Source organism: Amblyomma mixtum, chromosome 5 (genome assembly GCF_055824585.1).
Source record: "Amblyomma mixtum isolate Tamu chromosome 5, ASM5582458v1, whole genome shotgun sequence".
Taxonomy (NCBI): domain Eukaryota; kingdom Metazoa; phylum Arthropoda; class Arachnida; order Ixodida; family Ixodidae; genus Amblyomma; species Amblyomma mixtum.
In genome coordinates, this window is record NC_143016.1 from 157,788,677 (window position 1) to 157,806,509 (window position 17,833).

The following is a 17,833-nucleotide window of genomic DNA, read 5'->3' on the forward strand; positions in this document are numbered from 1 at the left end:
TGTGGACGGGTTTGATCCCGGGTACTCCAGCTCAGTAGCCGAGCGCATTAACCTCTGAGCCTCCGCGGCGTGTAACAGGCTGAGGAAGAGCCGCCAAAATGACAGTCTGGCTTCTGACAGTCTGTGCATGGGTCTTGCACCGTCACTGGCAGTGCTCATCTTCTATTTATAATCATCTCTGGTTGAAAGGGAAGCCATCCTGGCGAATCGGGGAGTTAACAACACACATGGGTCATAGTACTGTTTGAAGCAGCACACATGTACACACTCGCGGTTACTTCTTCATAGATGTGTCGTGGGCGTCACAGGTTTGACTTGTTGTGTACCAGAAAAATGCATTTTGTAATGCGATAGAGCCCGTGATACTTTGGAAAAAGTTTGGAAGAGGCTGGATATGTTGGAAGATGCACAGAGCCAGATGAGCGATTGTAGAGGACTGTAGAACAGAAAGTGCTGGCCATTGCCTTCCTGGAAAAGATAACCAAAAGGTGATCACAGACCTTTTTAACAATAAAATAAGGTAACCTTACTACCCAGCTGCTTTCCAATGGCAGTGCGCTTCCTTTTCTGTTCATTCATGTCATTCATGTTATCTCAAACTTTGGTTAATTCAAACTACATTGGTGTCTTTTTGCAGTTTGAATTAATGAGATCTTACTAGAGCTAGTAAACACACAAAGGGGGCTTAATTAGGCAAGAAGGTTGACGTCAAGAGCACTTGAAGCATCCACAAAGTGTATTATTAGTTCAATGCCTGCTGAGTTGTGAATCAATGCAAATTAACTCAAACCAAATCTATTAATCTGGAAGCATTAGTTGGCGCATGCATGGCATCCACGGAAAGTGTGTACAGAAAGTGTTAACAGAAAGTGTGGGCACTTTCCCGAGCTTACCTTAGTTACTCATAACTCGGTTACTCAGTAGTAGCTTGGGCAAGTTTGGAGGAGCGTCATGTCAGCTGCACGATAAGTCGCTCGGGAACCTCAACATGAGTCGCACAATCCCTACGGCTGGCTGTGATAGAAACAGCCACCTGTCACATCAGTGGTGCTTTGCTTAACCACAGCGCTGGTAGTGGTGTGAGGACTCCCCGCCACCTGTGAATGTTGTGGAGAAAATGACTGATTCTGGTTAAACATAGTTTTCACCGACGTCATAGCGGCCGCCATCTCTGGGTCCCGAAAGCGCAGCGAAAGCCTCGGCGTTTTGTTAACCCGCCCATCGCAAACCAGTTCTGGCGTACACTGTGGAAGCTAGCCACAGTACCCAAAGATGGCGCCCATGACGTCACATGAAAACTATCTATATGGGCATTAACCCACGAAACTGCGAATGGTGTGCAGTTTAGTGACAAATGCAAACTATTTTACACAAACAAACAAGCTACAAATGCACGAAGATAAACAACAGTAGTGCAAAGTGCTTTCGCATTCATAGCACATAAGCAGGCTTAAGTGCCCCTGGTAGTTTTTATTCACTAGGGTAATAATTTGGTGAAGTTATGAGGTTCATTGCTTTCATTTTTGCGTTTTCCTTAAGCACAAAGTAACTGTTTCCTGCATTTTTTTTTTTTTTTTAACAGATACATTATGAAAAACTTGGGTGTCACTCCAGCTGAAGAACAGGTAAGCTTTGCAGGGAGGCATCCCTGACTTCTACGACTTGGGGAACTCTTGAGGCAAAGGGGTGAAATAGTTTAAGCATGTAGTTCATAGCAGAGCTACTTGAACTCGTTTCTTTTAATGGGGACACTGAGGAGAGCTCTACCCAAATATTGTTCTCAGTAAAGATTGAGTCGCTGGCTTTTTTTAGGTATGCTAACATTTGTGCGGAAGTGAGAAACCAATTTATAATGGCGGAGAAAATGATGTATAAATTTTTCCGCCACTCGATTCAGTCTCTTGACATCTACACTGAGAAGGACTGGTTGCTGCTGTTTTGAGGTGAATGGCGGTGTGGCATGGCCGCTAGGACTTGCACCGAAAATTCGGTGTCAATGCACAGAGTTGAAGACCAGTGTTTTTCGTGCTGCATATAATCTGGTGCAATTTGAGAATGGCACGTATGATGGTGGCGATAAAGATGCTGAGCTCCACTCATATTATCATTGCCACTGGCCATTGTTGTCCTGGTACTCATTGTTAGCCCACACACAAGTTTTCTCTGTGACGCTTTTTATTTATTTATTTATTTATTTCGAGCATACTGCAGGCCCAGTGAAGGGCTCTGGCAGGAGGGGCGCAATAAGCACAATACAAAAAGCACAAAACAAAAGTACAAGGCAAGTCATGAAACAAAAACAATTCAATGAACGGCCTGTTCTATGGCATCAATGTCAACTATTGATGATGGTGGTACTAGCTGATTCCACTTGGTAATGGTGCAGGAAAAAAAAAAGAAAATTTGAATATGTTAGTTCCGGCAAAGTAAGGTTTTAACGAGTCAGTGTGCCTTTTTCTTGTTGACCTGGGTGTTATCGGTTGGAGATACAAATAAGGAGCTTCCTTATTACAGACATTTGGTGTGTAGGGTTTACATCTCAAAACAGGACATGGGCTATGAGGGACTCCAGAATGCTCCAGATTAATTTTGACCACGTGGAGTCCTTTAACTTGTACTCGCATCACATATTACATAGGCAGGTTTGGTTTTTGGCCCTTTGAAAATGCAAATGTCATGGCTGGTACCCAACGGCGCCAGAGCACTGGGAAACTCCGTTTCAAAAAGTGACTAGTCTCAGGGGCTTTATTGATGGCACCATTTGGAAGCGGCCAATAAAAGCTGTCACCATTTGTTGCCATTATATTGTGCTAAGTTTTTTTTTTCGCTTGTTTTAGCTCAATTTATCTGGGCTGCTATATCTATGAATTTTTGATTATGCATCTGCTTCACTGATTTTGTTGCCAGTTGGGGATATGCATTTATCAACAATATCGAAGCTTGCAACTTGAACATAGCTTATGGTATGTGGCATTGCAGCGATCTGTAAACACATGAATTTTTGATCACTTGGACCACCATTTTTTGATGCATGGACCCTAGGAAGTTTCAGAACTGGTAATATCAAAGAGCGCTGGATGCCATGGCCGTGACTTCAGCAACGGAACACCATATCTACTAACCAGCCATGGCGGGTTACAGACCTGTGTCAAAACATTGGCAGGGGTGTAAACGAAGAAAGGGAGAACGAAAGGCAGGGAGGCCAAAAGGGAAAAGGAACCGGTTTGCTACCCTGCTCTGCAAGAAAGAGATGATGAGGGGAGGGATATAACGGAGGAGAAAAGGGAGTTACAGGAAAATGGTCAGTAAGCAAAAACCATATGACAAAGTCATAGCGTGTCGTGCAGGCCCAGTGCTCTCAAGAAACAGAGCAATGCCTGGCAGGTCTTAACGCTGATGATTGCTGTGCCCACTGTCCCAGAATCGTCATCTTTGTCAGTGAGCGCGGTTCAAGACGCTGCAGTGCATGGCATAGAGACTGCCTTCCAGCATTGTATGCTCAGCATGAATGTATGCATTGTAGAAGCACTTAGTTAGGTGAGGCCAAACACTCCTCACTGATCAGCAAGTGTGAAACAGTTGGTTTCCGAAAAATTGATGCTTTTAGAGTGCATCAGGCACTATAGTACAGTACTTCATGTGTGGTACACAACACATACTTTGTGTGTGCAGCACACTCGTTAAGTGGTCAGTAAGCACGGCAAAAGCTGCCATGTAGAAGCGATGGCACTGCCTTAGAGAGGATGGATGTGCATCACTGTCATTGGCTCATATAATTAATGAGCAGGGCTCCAAGGTGTTGGGGCCATTCTCAGTGGTACGAGTCTAACCATGATAACTGGTCAGGGCTTGAAAACTTCGGGGTGAGCTGGGGATTGTGCTACATGTGGCGTAAGTGGATTGCTGTTATACTAAGCAACAGGTTTTCTTGGCAATGGAGCGAAGGCTGCAGGCACTGAGTGCCCCGCCGCGGTGGCTCGGTGGTTACGGCGCTCAGCTGCTGACCTGAAAGACGCGAGTTTGATCCCCGCCGCGGCGGTCGAATTTTGATGGAGGTGAAATTCTAGAGGCCCGCGTACTGTGCGATGTCAGTGCACATTAAAGAACCCCAGGTGGTCGAAATTTCCGGAGCCCTCCACTATGGCGTCCCTCATAGCCTGAGTTGCTTCGGGACGTTACACCCCAAAAAACCAAACCAAACCAGGCGCGGAGTGTCTGTAACTGTGTCGTTCCGCCAAATTTGTCGGTTGTACAATAGTGCGCCTGGATGTCTGACGCATTGCTCTCTCTGCACAGTGCCTTTGCACTGTCGCTGGGGCAACGGGCACCATCTATGGAAGCTTCTTGTTACTAGACATGCCTAGCGTATTTGCTATAACCAAGAAAAGTCTTTTCCTTGGCTTTGAACATTGAAAGTTTGCAGTTCTGTTATTAATATGCCTCAGATAGCGAATAGTAGTGATAATGCACTATGTTTTGGGAGAACACTAATAACTACAAGGGGGGAGTATATCTGCAGTCTAAGAAGAGGGGGCATATTTCATCTCCGTAGCTTCTGCTCCATTGCCAAAAAAGTTTCAGAGAATAGTGCCCATATCTTAGCTCCAGTTTGGTTCTTGTGTCTGTTTAATGCCTCAACATAGAGAAATACAGGGACAAAATGTTATTTCACTTTTAGAGTGCGTATTTGGCTGGTCAAAGGCCCTGTCACATCCTACAAACTTCTGTCCTCCCCATCCTTGAGCTTCTCCTGACCTGAAACCCTGCCTTAGATGACCTCAGTTCTAGTGCATTGTTGATGTCCACTGCTGCAACTTTGCAGATGCCCGAATGCAAGACGGACAAGCACCTCTCCAACGGTCTGCTGGCTGCCTGGAAAGCCTACAAGAACGAGAAGTGAGTTTTGTGCATGTGCCACCAGAGATTTAACTGTAGTCACTTCTTATTAGGGCTCCTTCAGGGGTGTTCTAGTGCAGCCAGACCTGTTTTAGGCACATTCTACAAATTTTGCCAAGATAAAGGCATGAAGTCAGTGCATGCAAGCAATAATTATTCAAGTGGAGAATCCTATGCTAGCTGGTGAGCAAGTTCCCCTCACTTTTTGGTGATCGTTACTTTCTGGCTGCTGACCATAAAGACATGGGTTCGATCCCGGCCATGGCGGTCGAATTTTGATGGAGGCAAAATTCTAGAGGCTAGTGCACTGTGCGATGTCAGTGCGCGTTAAAGAACCCCAGGTGGTCGAAATTTCCGGAGCCCTTCACTATGGCGCCTCTCATAGCCTGAGTCGCTTTGGGACGTCAGACCCCCTAAACTAAACCAAACTTTCTTAGTGGTTGGGGCAGTCTAGGGTTATTAGGAGGTCAATGGAACAGGCCCTTGCCTTGCAGTTGATGTAGTTTTGGTTGACGGTGATAATGGATTTTCGATTTCACTCCCTCGGGCTGTCGCAACATCTTTAGGAGATTGGCATGCATGGCAGCGGTGAAACAACAAGCTGCATGACAATGAGTGGGAGAGGATGAGAGGTTCAGTACATAGCCGTAACAGCTGTACACTTGCAAACATTTGAAGACCAGAACTCCATGCATTGAAATTTTGGTGCATGTTGGAGAACATCATATGGTTGAACTTTTAATTCGTTTGAAGTGCATAACATTGACAGATCTAGAAAATATATCGTTCACGCGCAGCACATTATGTACAGATCTTACACTGCAGACCAACTGAGAAAATAAGTTGTGTAAAAATCATGTTAATCACCTAATAAAGGGATTCGCTGTAGTGTTGATGTGAAACATGAAGGCAGATTAACCAATAGCTTATTCGTTGGGAAGTCATAAATTCAGATCCACAGAAATGGTCAGTACTTTTTGTAAGTGGCCTCCTTTTCACCAGTGAAGCTTCATTTCTAACATTGCAAATCTTAACCATAGTGCTCGAGAAGACTGCATCACTCTCATGCGTGACTTGTGTTAAAGGGCAGTCCATTTCGGTGGCTGCGAAAGTTTCATTGTGAAATAGGCAAAATGCTTTGGTGCACAACACTTGCTAATGCTTCAGAGTTAGGTCAGTGTCTGCTGCTGCCCGCGATACATTTGCTTATTTATTTAAATGCCTCAAAATACTAGTTATGGGCCTCAGCACCATTGCCAGCTTACAGAATCTCAAAGCCATCATCTTCAGAGTGTGAGAGGCTTGTCACCACGGCGGTGCGGTGTAGTCAAATAAGGCATGGCATGTTCAACCACGCCATACACTCACATGTGGCTCCACCGTATCACGCCCTTGTCAAAAGTAAAGAACCCAGGTGGCGGCCTTCTGGGCCACGCTGTGTGGATTGTTATGCATTATCAATGGTCATCATCATCATCAGCCTGGCTAAGCCCACTGCAGGGCAAAGGTCTCTCCTATTTATCTTCAATGAACCCTGTCCTTTGCCAGTTGCGGTCACCGTATCCCTACAAACTTCTTAATCTCATCTGCCCACCTGACTTTCTGCCACCCCGTGCTTCGCTTGCTTTTTTTTTTGGAATCCACTCCGTTACCCTTAAGGACCAGCGGTTATCTTGTCTTCGCATTACATGCCCTGCCCAAGCCCATTTCTTCCTCTTGATTTCAACTAGGATATCATTAACGCGCGTTTGTTCTCTCACCCACTCAGCCCGCTTCCGATCTCTTAACGTTACACCTATCATTTTTCTTTCCATAGCTCGCCGCGTGGTCCTCAGTGAAGTTGAACCAGACCTTTTTAAAATGAAAGGAACTCTCTACCGCTCCTCTCTGAAACTAAGGACTTCCATGGCTGCCACAAGAGCCTCACTTGGAAGGAAAACCTTTGGCCTCCTTACTTTTGAGAGTTGATGCCCAGCCACTGGATTTATTTCCGGATCCTGTAGTGGGATGCTGTGTATAGTATTTACAGCATTCCAGATTTCTGAACCTTTAAAGTTCTAAGGATGCAATACTGCCACACAGTCCTAAGGCAAAACTTTGGGCCAGAGAACTTCTAAAAAGGACTGTACAGACCCATTCACTATAGCTCGGCTGTTAACAACAGACCATCTGCTTGATTGTGCTTTACGGAGCTAGCTGGTGTCACCATTTCACCAGTATGGTTCTGTGCAACTTGGCGATTTCTTGAGCTACACCAATGCTCATTACCATCAACATGTATTCATTGCTATCAAACTGCAGTAGGTGACCTCTTGTTGGCTGGTGGTGCTGCCAGAACAAGGGAAAGCATTAGTTAAGGTAGTCATGTTAACACATTCGAAAGCATTCAGGTGCCGTGATTTTTATGATTCTACTCCAGAAGCAAAAACAGGAAATTAAGTTTTACCTTACAAAAACCTTTTCTAAATGAAGCAACACAGGAAACATTCTTTGTTCTGGCGGTGGTTTTTGCTGATCAGTTCCCACTGAGCACTTACCAGAAATTGAGAGTGCAACCAACTCTAGGTAATTTAAACTTGAAGTGGTCCAAAAGTTTGTTCAAATTTTGTGGTGTTCAAATTAAGGGATGCCTTTTTAACACACTTGATGTTGACGGGACCAAAGCATCAATTCAAATAGACTGGATGTTCAAATTGATGACCATTTACTGTACTTCGTTACGGCTGATGTGGTGTTCATTTAGCTGAACATACATGCTGCTGAAACATTTTCTGAGGTTGTATTGTATATGTATATGAGGTTATTGTATATGAGGTTGTGTATGTGCAGAGTAGTCTGCAGTAGCCTTAGCGAAGCAAGCCGTGGACTTCGGAGAAGCATGGAGTGGCCCTGACCTCTGTCCACCACTGTTTCCAGGGCGGCTGTTCTGTTTGTGGTGGAGGAAGTGACGTACAACGTGTGCGACCAGCGTCAGCTGGAGTACGCCATGCACAGGGTGAAGGTGCACGCCAGAGTGATGCGCCGCAAGTTCTCCGAGCTTCATCAGTGCGAGGTCAAGGAAGGCAAGCTGTTTGTGTGAGCCACTTCCCAGCTTCTTGTCGCGCTCAAAGAAATTGCCGCGAAAAGGAACAAACTAAAAAAATCTCTGTTGGCAGTATTTCTTTCTTTTTAGAGACCCTGCAGCAACCGTGCTAGAGCTGAGGAACAAAAAAAAAACGAGCAGACTGGACTGTTACTCACTTCCAAGTGATTTCTTTACTTGAATTCAGATCAACTTATGTACTTATCGCTCTGCAGTAATTTTTTTTATTTTAATCTGGAATGTTGCATCATAAGTATCCTTCCTAAAAAAATTGCATTCCCTGCCCAGTGATCCCACTGAAGCAGTGCTGATGCGTGCATCATCAGCCTTTGCAATGAACAAAGCCTCTATAATTTACCACTGTAGTTTATGATTCGTCCCTTTTGGGAACTGCATTTCTTTTAGTGGTGGCTTGCAAGGCTTACAATGGCACCTCTTGCAGTGGTCCTCCAGGTTTCCTTGCGACTCATTTCTGATTGGTGAGAATGTAAAAAGTACCTTCATGATTTTTTTCTCCTATTTGACAATCTTTTCTTTTTCCGTCGTAGTGTCAGTGATCAAACCCCTCTTGCCGTTTTGAGCAATTATTTTAGAGTGCATAACGTCGGTGCAAATTACTGTGTTATTTTATTTATTTATTTTATTTATTTACAATACTGCTGGTCTTATTGCAAGACCGTAGCAGGGGCAATTAGTACAGTGCAAAAAACAAATATAAACATATTATTCAAAGGCAGCAAACATGGCATAAAAGCAAAGATAGGGAAAAGTGAATTGGCCATAGCAAAAGGATATGCAGAACAGATCTTCGACATTGGTAGGCACAATTTCAGAATGCACTCAAAATCGCATACATGACAAGTTAGAAGGGGTTGTCTTCTTGCCTAGATTTGCAGTCACGGTGGCTGCATCGCCACTGTGCATTACGACAAATGCTCTATCTGTGACACGAATGATGATAAGGATTGAGTGCAGGTGATGTTACGATCCAAGCGATTCCATTCACTAATGGAGAGAGGGAAAAAGGAATGCTTAAACGTGTCATTATGGCACACATACTCGGTTAGTGTGTTCGTATGTTTGTGCCGTGAAGGTGGCGATTGTGAGTACGTCACGTATTTTTTCACATCTATCCTGTACTGCTCGTGCAATAATTGAAACAAAAATTTAGGCGCGCTTGTTTTGCTCTTGCGGATAATGTTTGGAGACCGGATGAAGCTGCAAGCAATGTTGGGGAATCTGTGCGCTTGTATTTATTGTGAATTATTCGTAGGGCTTTGCGTTGTATAGCCTCAAGTTTTGTGATGTTAGTTATTGATTGGGGGAACCAGACTGTGTTCGCGTATTCTAAGACTGGCCTTACAAGGGTTTTGTAGGCCAGGAGTTTAGAAGATACTGGTGCGGACCGCAAGCGTCTCCTGATAAAGAGAAGTTTCCGTAAAGCAGTAGACGTGATGTTAGCAATGTGAGAGTCCCACCTCAGGTCAGAAGACAGCGTAATACCTAGATATTTATGGTGTTTAGTTTTCGCTAATGGAACGCCATTTACAGAGTAAGAAAAGCAAAACGGGAATTTTTTTCTTGTTACTGTCATACAAACGGATTTTTTAGTGTTTATTGTCATTTGCCACGTGTTACACCATTCTGTTATTTTTTTTAGAGAACTGTTTAACGACAGATGGTCTTCGCGGTTGTTAGTAGTTTTGTAAAGAATGCAGTCATCTGCGAAGAGCTTAATGCTGCAATCAATGTCATTAGTTGTGTCATTGATGAAGAGCAGAAATAACAATGGACCAAGGACTGATCCCTGAGGAACGCCCGACGTTGCTGGAACTGTTTTGGATGAAACATACTCAAAAACCACAAACTGAGACCGATTTGACCAAAAATCTTCTAACCAAGATAGTAAGTCGCCTTCCCCGATAACAGTTTTTAGTTTTCCTAGCAACTTATTGTGTGATACAGAGTCGAATGCCTTTGAAAAATCGAGCAATATTATGTCTGTCTGGCTACAGTTATTAATATTAAGTGCTAGATCGTGTACAACCTCTGTTAGTTGAGTAACGGTTGATAACCCGCATCGGAATCCATGCTGATGGGGTGTCAATATACTATTGCGCTCCAGGAATGAGGTTATGTGCTTCAAAATTATGTGTTCCAAAATTTTACATGATGTACTTGTAAGAGAGATTGGCCTATAGTTTGAGGGTGAGGTAGTGTCCCCTGATTTATGAATAGGTATGATCTTTGCCATTTTCCAGTCTCTGGGCAGCCTTGATGATGAAATAGACTTGCGAAAGATAATACCATATGATTGCAGTGTTGCCAGGTGCTTAGCATGGACAGAAGTTGTTCAGCATTAATGAGTTTTTTTATTTAAATTGGGACCTACCAAATTTCCCGAATTTTCCAGGAGCCCTTCAGTTCGGCCAAACTTCCTGATTGTATGGCCATGACCTTATTCCTCCCGAAAATCTTCTCAAAACTTTATTTGGAAATATGTCTCAGAAAAACTCACTGCAGTATTAGTGAACCATAATCACCAGTACGTGCTTGTTATCTAGCCGAAACCAAAGTGACCGCAAAGAAATTTTAAGACGTATCCGTATTTTTATGGTGACCCATTACCTGAAGGGCTGATGCAAGTTTCTGTCAAATTGTTTGAAAAATGCAGTCTAAAAATTCATTTTTTTTTTCTTGAGAAAGCATTTTTGTGGGGCTGATTCCGTAACATAGGTGTTGCATGTTAAATTTGCAGTTGCTTTAGCACATTTCTATTGAGCCTTTGGGGTGCATTTATGGGCTATTTGCCATCTTCCTTGCAATCATTGGGAGATGTTGCTAGGATAAAAGGCAGGCAAAAGGCAAGCTCCGAGGTCGTGGTGGCCACCCAAAATGATCATTGTCTCATTAGATATGCACTGAGCTCAGATTAGATGAAAGGCATGCCCATTTATTTATTTATTCAAGTTACCCCTAAAGGCCCTCCAGAAGAGGGTATTACATAGGGGGGGGGGGGGGGGGGGGGTACAATCATAAGTAATCGCGATACATTTTAACAAGTAAGTGTAACAAAAAATGTTAATTAAAACATAAGGCGTCACACAAAGAAAAATTGAACACTAACAAAAACAGCAAACATTTACACGTTTCTGTGGCGATGACTGATGGCAAACTATTCCATTCAGTGATAGTACGGGGAATAAATGAATTGGCATAAGACGATGAATGACAGTTTACGCGTTTAAATTTGAAAGAATGATCACAGCGTGGAAAGAGAGCATCAGGTGACTGAAACAAATCACGGCGAAGGGATGGGTGGTGATAAAGCTTATGGAAAAGGGTTAAGCGAGCAAGTTTACGGCGATATGACAAATCTTCCAGTTCGGCACGTTTTTTTAATGCTGAAAAGAGAGAGACTCTTTAATGAAACGCTTGTGAAGGGTGAGTAGTCTGAAAATATGAAACAAACAGCACGGTTTTGCAAGGATTCAATGTTGGTGATAACGTAGGCTTGAATAGGGTCCCAAATGGCCGCAGCATATTCGATTTTAGGGCGTATTAGAGTTATATAAGCAAGCTTTTTAACGTGTATAGGGGCGTATCTGAGGTTACGTTTAAGAAACCCAAGTGAGCGGTTAGCAGATGCTAGGGTGAGGTCGATATGGTGATGCCATGTTAGGTCAAACTGAAGGTGCACCCCAAGGTACTTGTATGTTGATGTTAGTTCCACAGTATTGTCATTTAGAATAGAAGTGGTTGGAATGCGAGCTGTACGGCGAGTGAAAGATATTAGCTTAGTTTTAGAAACGTTTAATGTCATTAACCATGATGAGCACCAAGAGCTTACTGCGTTCAGGTCAGATTGTAGGGATTGGCGGTCACTGTCTGTAGTAATGTTACGGTATATTACGCAGTCATCAGCGAAAAGGCGAAGTCTAGATGTTACACAGGCAGGTAAATCATTAATATAGATTAGAAAAAGCAAAGGCCCTGGCACGCTTCCTTGTGGTACCCCAGATGTCACATTAGCAGAGGAAGAGTTAGAATTATTAACGGAGGTAAACTGAGTTCTAGATGACAGAAAGTCCTTAATCCAAGCGAGCACGTTAGGGTGTATATTAAGCTGTGCTAGTTTCAGTAGAAGTCTTTGATGAGGAACCCGATCAAAAGCTTTTGAGTAATCCAGGAACACTGCGTCGACCTGAAAGCCCGCGTCAAGTGATAATTGTAAGTCATTAATAAAGCCAGCTAATTGAGTCTCACAAGAAAATCCCTTGCGAAAGCCGTGCTGATAATCGAAAATAATGTTATGATCTTCGAGATAGCTGATACCATCTGATACCATGATACCATCTGCGATACGAAAAGTAAGCATTGTTTAAACTGGCGAGCTTGCACACTGCATTGGCCAAGCACCCGTTCTCGGTCCCTGTTCATTTCAGGAATGACAAGATGTATGGTTCTGTTGTACATGTTAGGACACGTAGCAAGAGCGGCAGAAGGTCGATTTTTTAAGTCTCCTCCAGTCCTCGGGTTGTGTAGGAGCCTCTAAATCAGACATTTTTGATAGCCAGCCTTCAGAACGCAGATTATCCTTTCGTCCAGTTATTGAAGCACCAATATAGCTTTCGGTGGCGGGAAGCGAAATTTAGTGCTGCTGAAACTGGCACTGCAGCAGTGGGCAGAGCTGCTTTCTACAGAGAGGCAGATGTTGCAATCTTGGCCTACCAGATTGTTGTTCCAAGACTTCAGCAGCTTACGAAAAAGTCTGCGGGTCATCCACGCTTTTTGATTGGACCTGTAGGTTGGAACCAAGGCATATTCTGCAAGCACTGCTCAGACTTCCTTTTTCCGATCATGAGTGGCTGAAAAAGCTTCGTCGATCCATCTATGTTGGTGACGAGCAACACAGATATTTTAGCCTTGTTTTTTTTCCCTGTCGTGGGACTTGTCATCATGGCACAGCAGCGTCTTGTTCGGAAGTAACTGCCAAAACAATGCAGTCACAGGGTTAATGCTGTGAGTGCTGGACCTGTTCTCCGCTTTAGCCCGAACGTCAGCCTTGCTCTTCAAAATGGTGCTCAGCATGCTTCTGGAAATTGTGCACACCATGACCACTCTGGGTTTCTTCTCGCCTCGCTCACCTCGCTTGATAATTTATTTCCACTTCCATAAAAAAGGGCAGGTTCTGCCATCTCGCAGCTGCCATCATGCACACAAACGGATGGTGAAAACCATGCGAAATCATCAGTGGCAGCGCGATGCACCATGTGTGCAAGGCACCAAAAGGTATTCTGATTGTCTGGCTATGCACCCGCCACCTACTACGTCATGAAAATCGATGTGGCCAACACTCAGTGCTGTATTAGACTGTTACTGTGACCATGACTTTGCAGTCACTTCGGTTTTCTCTTTTTTTATTATTAGTATTTATTTCGCGGACTGGACGTTATGCTTTGGCTGTCTGCCTGAGACTAACTTTTACTGTGATGAGCCTTTCGTTTTCTCTTCTTCTGAGTTTTTTTTTTACTGCTCCGTTTTTTTGCTTAATTTTTTTTTCTTCTTTGGAACATTTAGTTCTTTTTCACTTGTCTTGAATTGGCATTAAGCCTTGCAAAGCTTTGCTGGTCTAGGCATCCTGTCTCTTTCTTTTATGTTTTTTTTTAATCTTTTCTGAGAGGACCAATAAAAGGATAAAAGGGTGTCATCATTGATTGGCACGTGCTGCATAGCACCTGCAGGTCCATGAAGGAAAGCAAACCTGTTAACTTTTCTGTTAATCTCTTATTTATTTAGGGCATACTGCAGGCCCAGTGAAGGGCCCGGGCAGGAGGGGCAAAATAAACGCAATACAAAAAGCACAAAACAAAGTACAAGGCAAGTCAAAAACATCAATGAACGGCCTGTTCAATGGCATCAATGTCAACTGTTGATGATGATGGTAACTGATTCCACTCGGTAATGGTGCGGGGAAAAAAAGAAAATTTGAATATGTTAGTTCTGGCAAAGTAAGGTTCTAACGATTCAGTGTGCCTGTTACTGGTTGACCTGGACGTTATCGGTTGGAGATACAAATCAGGAGGAAAAGCGATATTCTTGAATCGACCGGTATTGTCCAAAGTTTGGTCTGTCGGATGCAATGGCTGATTTTTGTATAATGTAGCCGAACATTTCTCTGTACATTTGTGTTGTAGCTTTAAAGCACTGCTCAGAAATTTCTCGATGTAAAGGATAATTCGATCTGAGTTTGATATAATCCGCCTTTTTCACACAATGCGGCGCCATCTGGGTCGTGGTGGAAATTCGTCTGCTACTGGTTGAAAACAAACGCATGTAAGAGACACAGGTGCAACCCGCTTCCATAAGGTGCTAACTGCACCTGCAAAGTGGCAAGTATGTTCTTGACATCTGCTGTCATCTGTCGCATGCTCCTGTCGCTAACATGACCTGTGCATGCGCAGGAAGAGCTGGCGGTTTGTTTTCAACCAGCGGAGCTAGAGAGAGAGAGAGGCAAGCATGCGCAGAGTGGCCGTGTGAAAAAGGCCAGTAGGGTTTGATTGTCGTCACCCTCATGATGTAATTTTTCTGCGAACATCAGAGCAAGAGAGTGCAGTGTATTATGGTTTTGCAGTTAGCTTTGAATGGCACTGTATTAATTTGACATGTAATAACGACTAACTGCAGTCATACATTGGGCCATATATCGCGCATCCAGTCCTCACGTTGCAAAGAAGAGGTGCCGAAGTCACTTAGCTATATTTGTGGCACAAAACTGTTAACCTGCTGAACATGACTAACTTGACATGGGATGGGCTGCTGCAGCCCAACCCCCCATGGTGCTGCTATACTTCAGCTTCTGGGTGTGTGTGTTGTGGGCAGTGGCTGTGCGCTTCAGTGCAGCACTGTAGAGAAATGTCGCCTTGTTTAGAAATGCATCGTTTGTTTGCAGTGATGGTGTAGAAATTGCTGTGGTCTACTACCGAACAGGATATAGCCCGGACCAAATGGACGAAAAGGTAGGCCAACTTTTGATGTCACACAGTTTTGAAATTGTAAAGGCGCATTGTAGGCAGTCGCTGTTTGTTTTCTCTCAAGAAGTTTGTTCCTAGCAACAGTACGGGCATGTAATTTGTCTGAGCAGGCAGTAGATGATGTTACTCTGCTTGCTCCCGTGGTGAAACCAGTGAACCGGACACAGGTGGCAAGCAAGAAATAGGGTCACAGTGTCTTAATAAATCACAGGATACGCACCAGAGCTGTTCAGTGAATAGCACTTTCGCAGAAATATGTGACACTCACATCTACAAGCACAGTCTGTAGTTGCAAGTTCAAAGGATCGTATGGTTGCAATCTGTTATGCGTGTCTGGTCGGGGTTTTATGCGATAGCATAAGCAGCTCGTTCTGCTGAAAATCTGGCATCACCCGTCATCCGGCATGAGTCTGAAAAAAATCCCACAATCTCTGAAATCAGAATCGAAAAATAAAATAGCCAGCATCGGGGTTGGAACCTAAGCACACTGCATACCAGATGGGCATGCAATGCATTGGCCACTAAGGGTCGTTGGTTCAAGCATGTTAGAGGGGCTCCAACTGAACTCGTTGTGGTGTTTATGACTTAGAAATGTGTGTTTTGGATGTGGACTGACCTTATACTAATTAGGCATAAGAAATTGCGCGGGATGAGAAGGCGGTGTTAAGGTGCATCATTGTACTGAAACAAATGGTGTGTATGTGTATGGGTATGTAGAGGCGTACAATGTTGTACAGTGTAACCTAGATAGTGATTGGCAATTGGTAATGCGATCAGCAGTTTGATTGTAGTCGATGACTGTGATTGGTAATGTGATTGTGGATTTGTATTGGTGAGAAATATATTTGTATCATCCGAAATTCGTGTCATCCTAAATGAACAAAACCGCCTGCAGAAGCACAGTAGATGCATTCATGCAGCTCTGGTTATGGCTGACTGGATTTATTTACAGCTGTGTGGTTCCTGCTTGCACTGGGTACCACATGAGGTAGTGATGGTGACATTGGTGACTGATGGTCGCCTTGGCAGCGATGTGCAGGCATTGTACCACTGCCGATGCGTGTGGTGCATACCATGCGACTGGCAATCGCAAGTTGACAGTGTGCAGCCATTGCTCAGTGCTTGAGTGTAGGGTCGCAGCTAGTGTCTTTGTATCATCTGTAGTGGCGCGGGAGAGTGTTCAGAACATTAAAAATTCTACACATTGTGCACGATGCACAATCTATTCTGGACAGAGAATCTTGCAAATTCGTATCATCCCGAAATTTGTACCTAACATGATCATATTGTCCTGAAATTTGTATCTGACATGATCGTATTATTGAAATTGTACTTGCTTAAAGAAACCCAGGTGGCTGAAATTAATCCGGAGCAATCCACCACGGTGTCTGTCAATGCCATTTGCAACTTCATAGACATCCTTCAAGACTTACTTGAAAGGACCAGAAAATCTGTTCATCTTATCACAAGTTCATCTTAACAGAAGTGCCCCCCAAAAAAGATATGTGAGCGTGCTATGTGTGCCCATATATGTGTTATGTGAAAACAATGAATAAAATGACCTTGCAGTCAGAGGATAATTGCCAATGGAACCTATGTGACACGATGCATGAAGTAAGCTGAACAGTGAGGGCATGAAACAAGGCTACCTCATCCTGCTAGAACACATCATTGGTCTAGTTTTCTTCTTTCCACCATTTCTTTTTCACTCTGTCTCTTCCATCTCTTCCACAGGGACTGCTATTTGTTTTCTTTTTGTTCCTGGCTTGATTTTGAGGCTCTGAATGCTCTGAAGGTTCCCCAGCTGGCTGGATGCGCATCTCTTTCTTATCTTGCTCTTTTCATTCTAGGTATGTCATGGCCTCTGCACTGCAAAAATGCTAACCAAAACTTGTGGTTTGCAAAAAAACAAATTTGAAGAATGTCTTCACGTGTAGCCACTAATACGAACGCAATGAATATTGAACCAGCCTTCTGCCACATTTTCTTAACTCTGCGGCGTTTTGACAGTATTCAGGGGAAAAATATGTATTAGAAAGCAATTTCCTGAAGCTATAAGAGCGAATTTTGTGAGAATAATCTGAAAATCATTTGTAATATACTCAAAAAATATCATATAATTACATCAAAAAGTTGAAGGTCTTTTGCTGAAAGCCGTATCCCCCCCCTAAAAGGAGCCTATTTAATGCACTTGATGTTGATGGAACTGAATCCTCAGTTCAGGTAAACCGTTGATTTGAAATTTCAGCGAGTTTGAAATTACGTACGAGGTTTCATTGAACACCATGTGCACCTATAGCTGTGACACTGGGAATTGTGCTGCTGAATCATTGCACGATATCACCGGCTGTCCCCTGAGTTGTGCCTGCTGCATTGTTTATTTATTCGTGTGCAGGCCTGGGAGGTGCGCCTGCGCATGGAACTGTCGCTGGCCATCAAGTGTCCCTCGGTGCAGTACCACCTGGCGGGCACCAAGAAGGTGCAGCAGGTGCTGGCACAGCCGGACGTCCTCGAGCGCTTCTTCACCAACAAGGTGAACGTCGACCGCGTGCGAGCCACCTTCACCGGACTCTACTCGCTCGACCTGGTGGGTATTGTCGGCACATTACAAAAATTCTGGTTGGGCACGAATGTTCAAGATACTGAATCATACTCTGCTCTTGGTAAGTCTAACTCAAAGTGGATTGGAGATTAGTTTAGATGAGATGAAATTCCAATTAACTGGAGTTTCTTATACACTTGTTATTGACATCTTTAGAGGAGCGATCTGCAGGTGTTGTCTGCTGGAGCCTTTCTTGTTGCGTCTCCAATTGTGCTTCTT

At 43.8% G+C, this 17,833-nt stretch overlaps 1 protein-coding gene across 1 annotated transcript in view; it reads left to right on the forward strand.

Moving 5' to 3' along the window:
- LOC149344274 (glutathione synthetase-like) overlaps positions 1 to 17,833 on the forward strand; it is a 53,102-nt gene that overhangs the window by 20,358 nt on the left and 14,911 nt on the right. Inside the window, exons 5-9 of the mRNA XM_089546229.1 lie at positions 1,583 to 1,625; positions 4,823 to 4,896; positions 7,813 to 7,971; positions 14,931 to 14,997; positions 17,408 to 17,599. Coding sequence (XP_089402355.1) covers positions 1,583 to 1,625; positions 4,823 to 4,896; positions 7,813 to 7,971; positions 14,931 to 14,997; positions 17,408 to 17,599 — 535 coding nt within the window. The remainder of the gene's footprint in view (positions 1 to 1,582; positions 1,626 to 4,822; positions 4,897 to 7,812; positions 7,972 to 14,930; positions 14,998 to 17,407; positions 17,600 to 17,833) is intronic.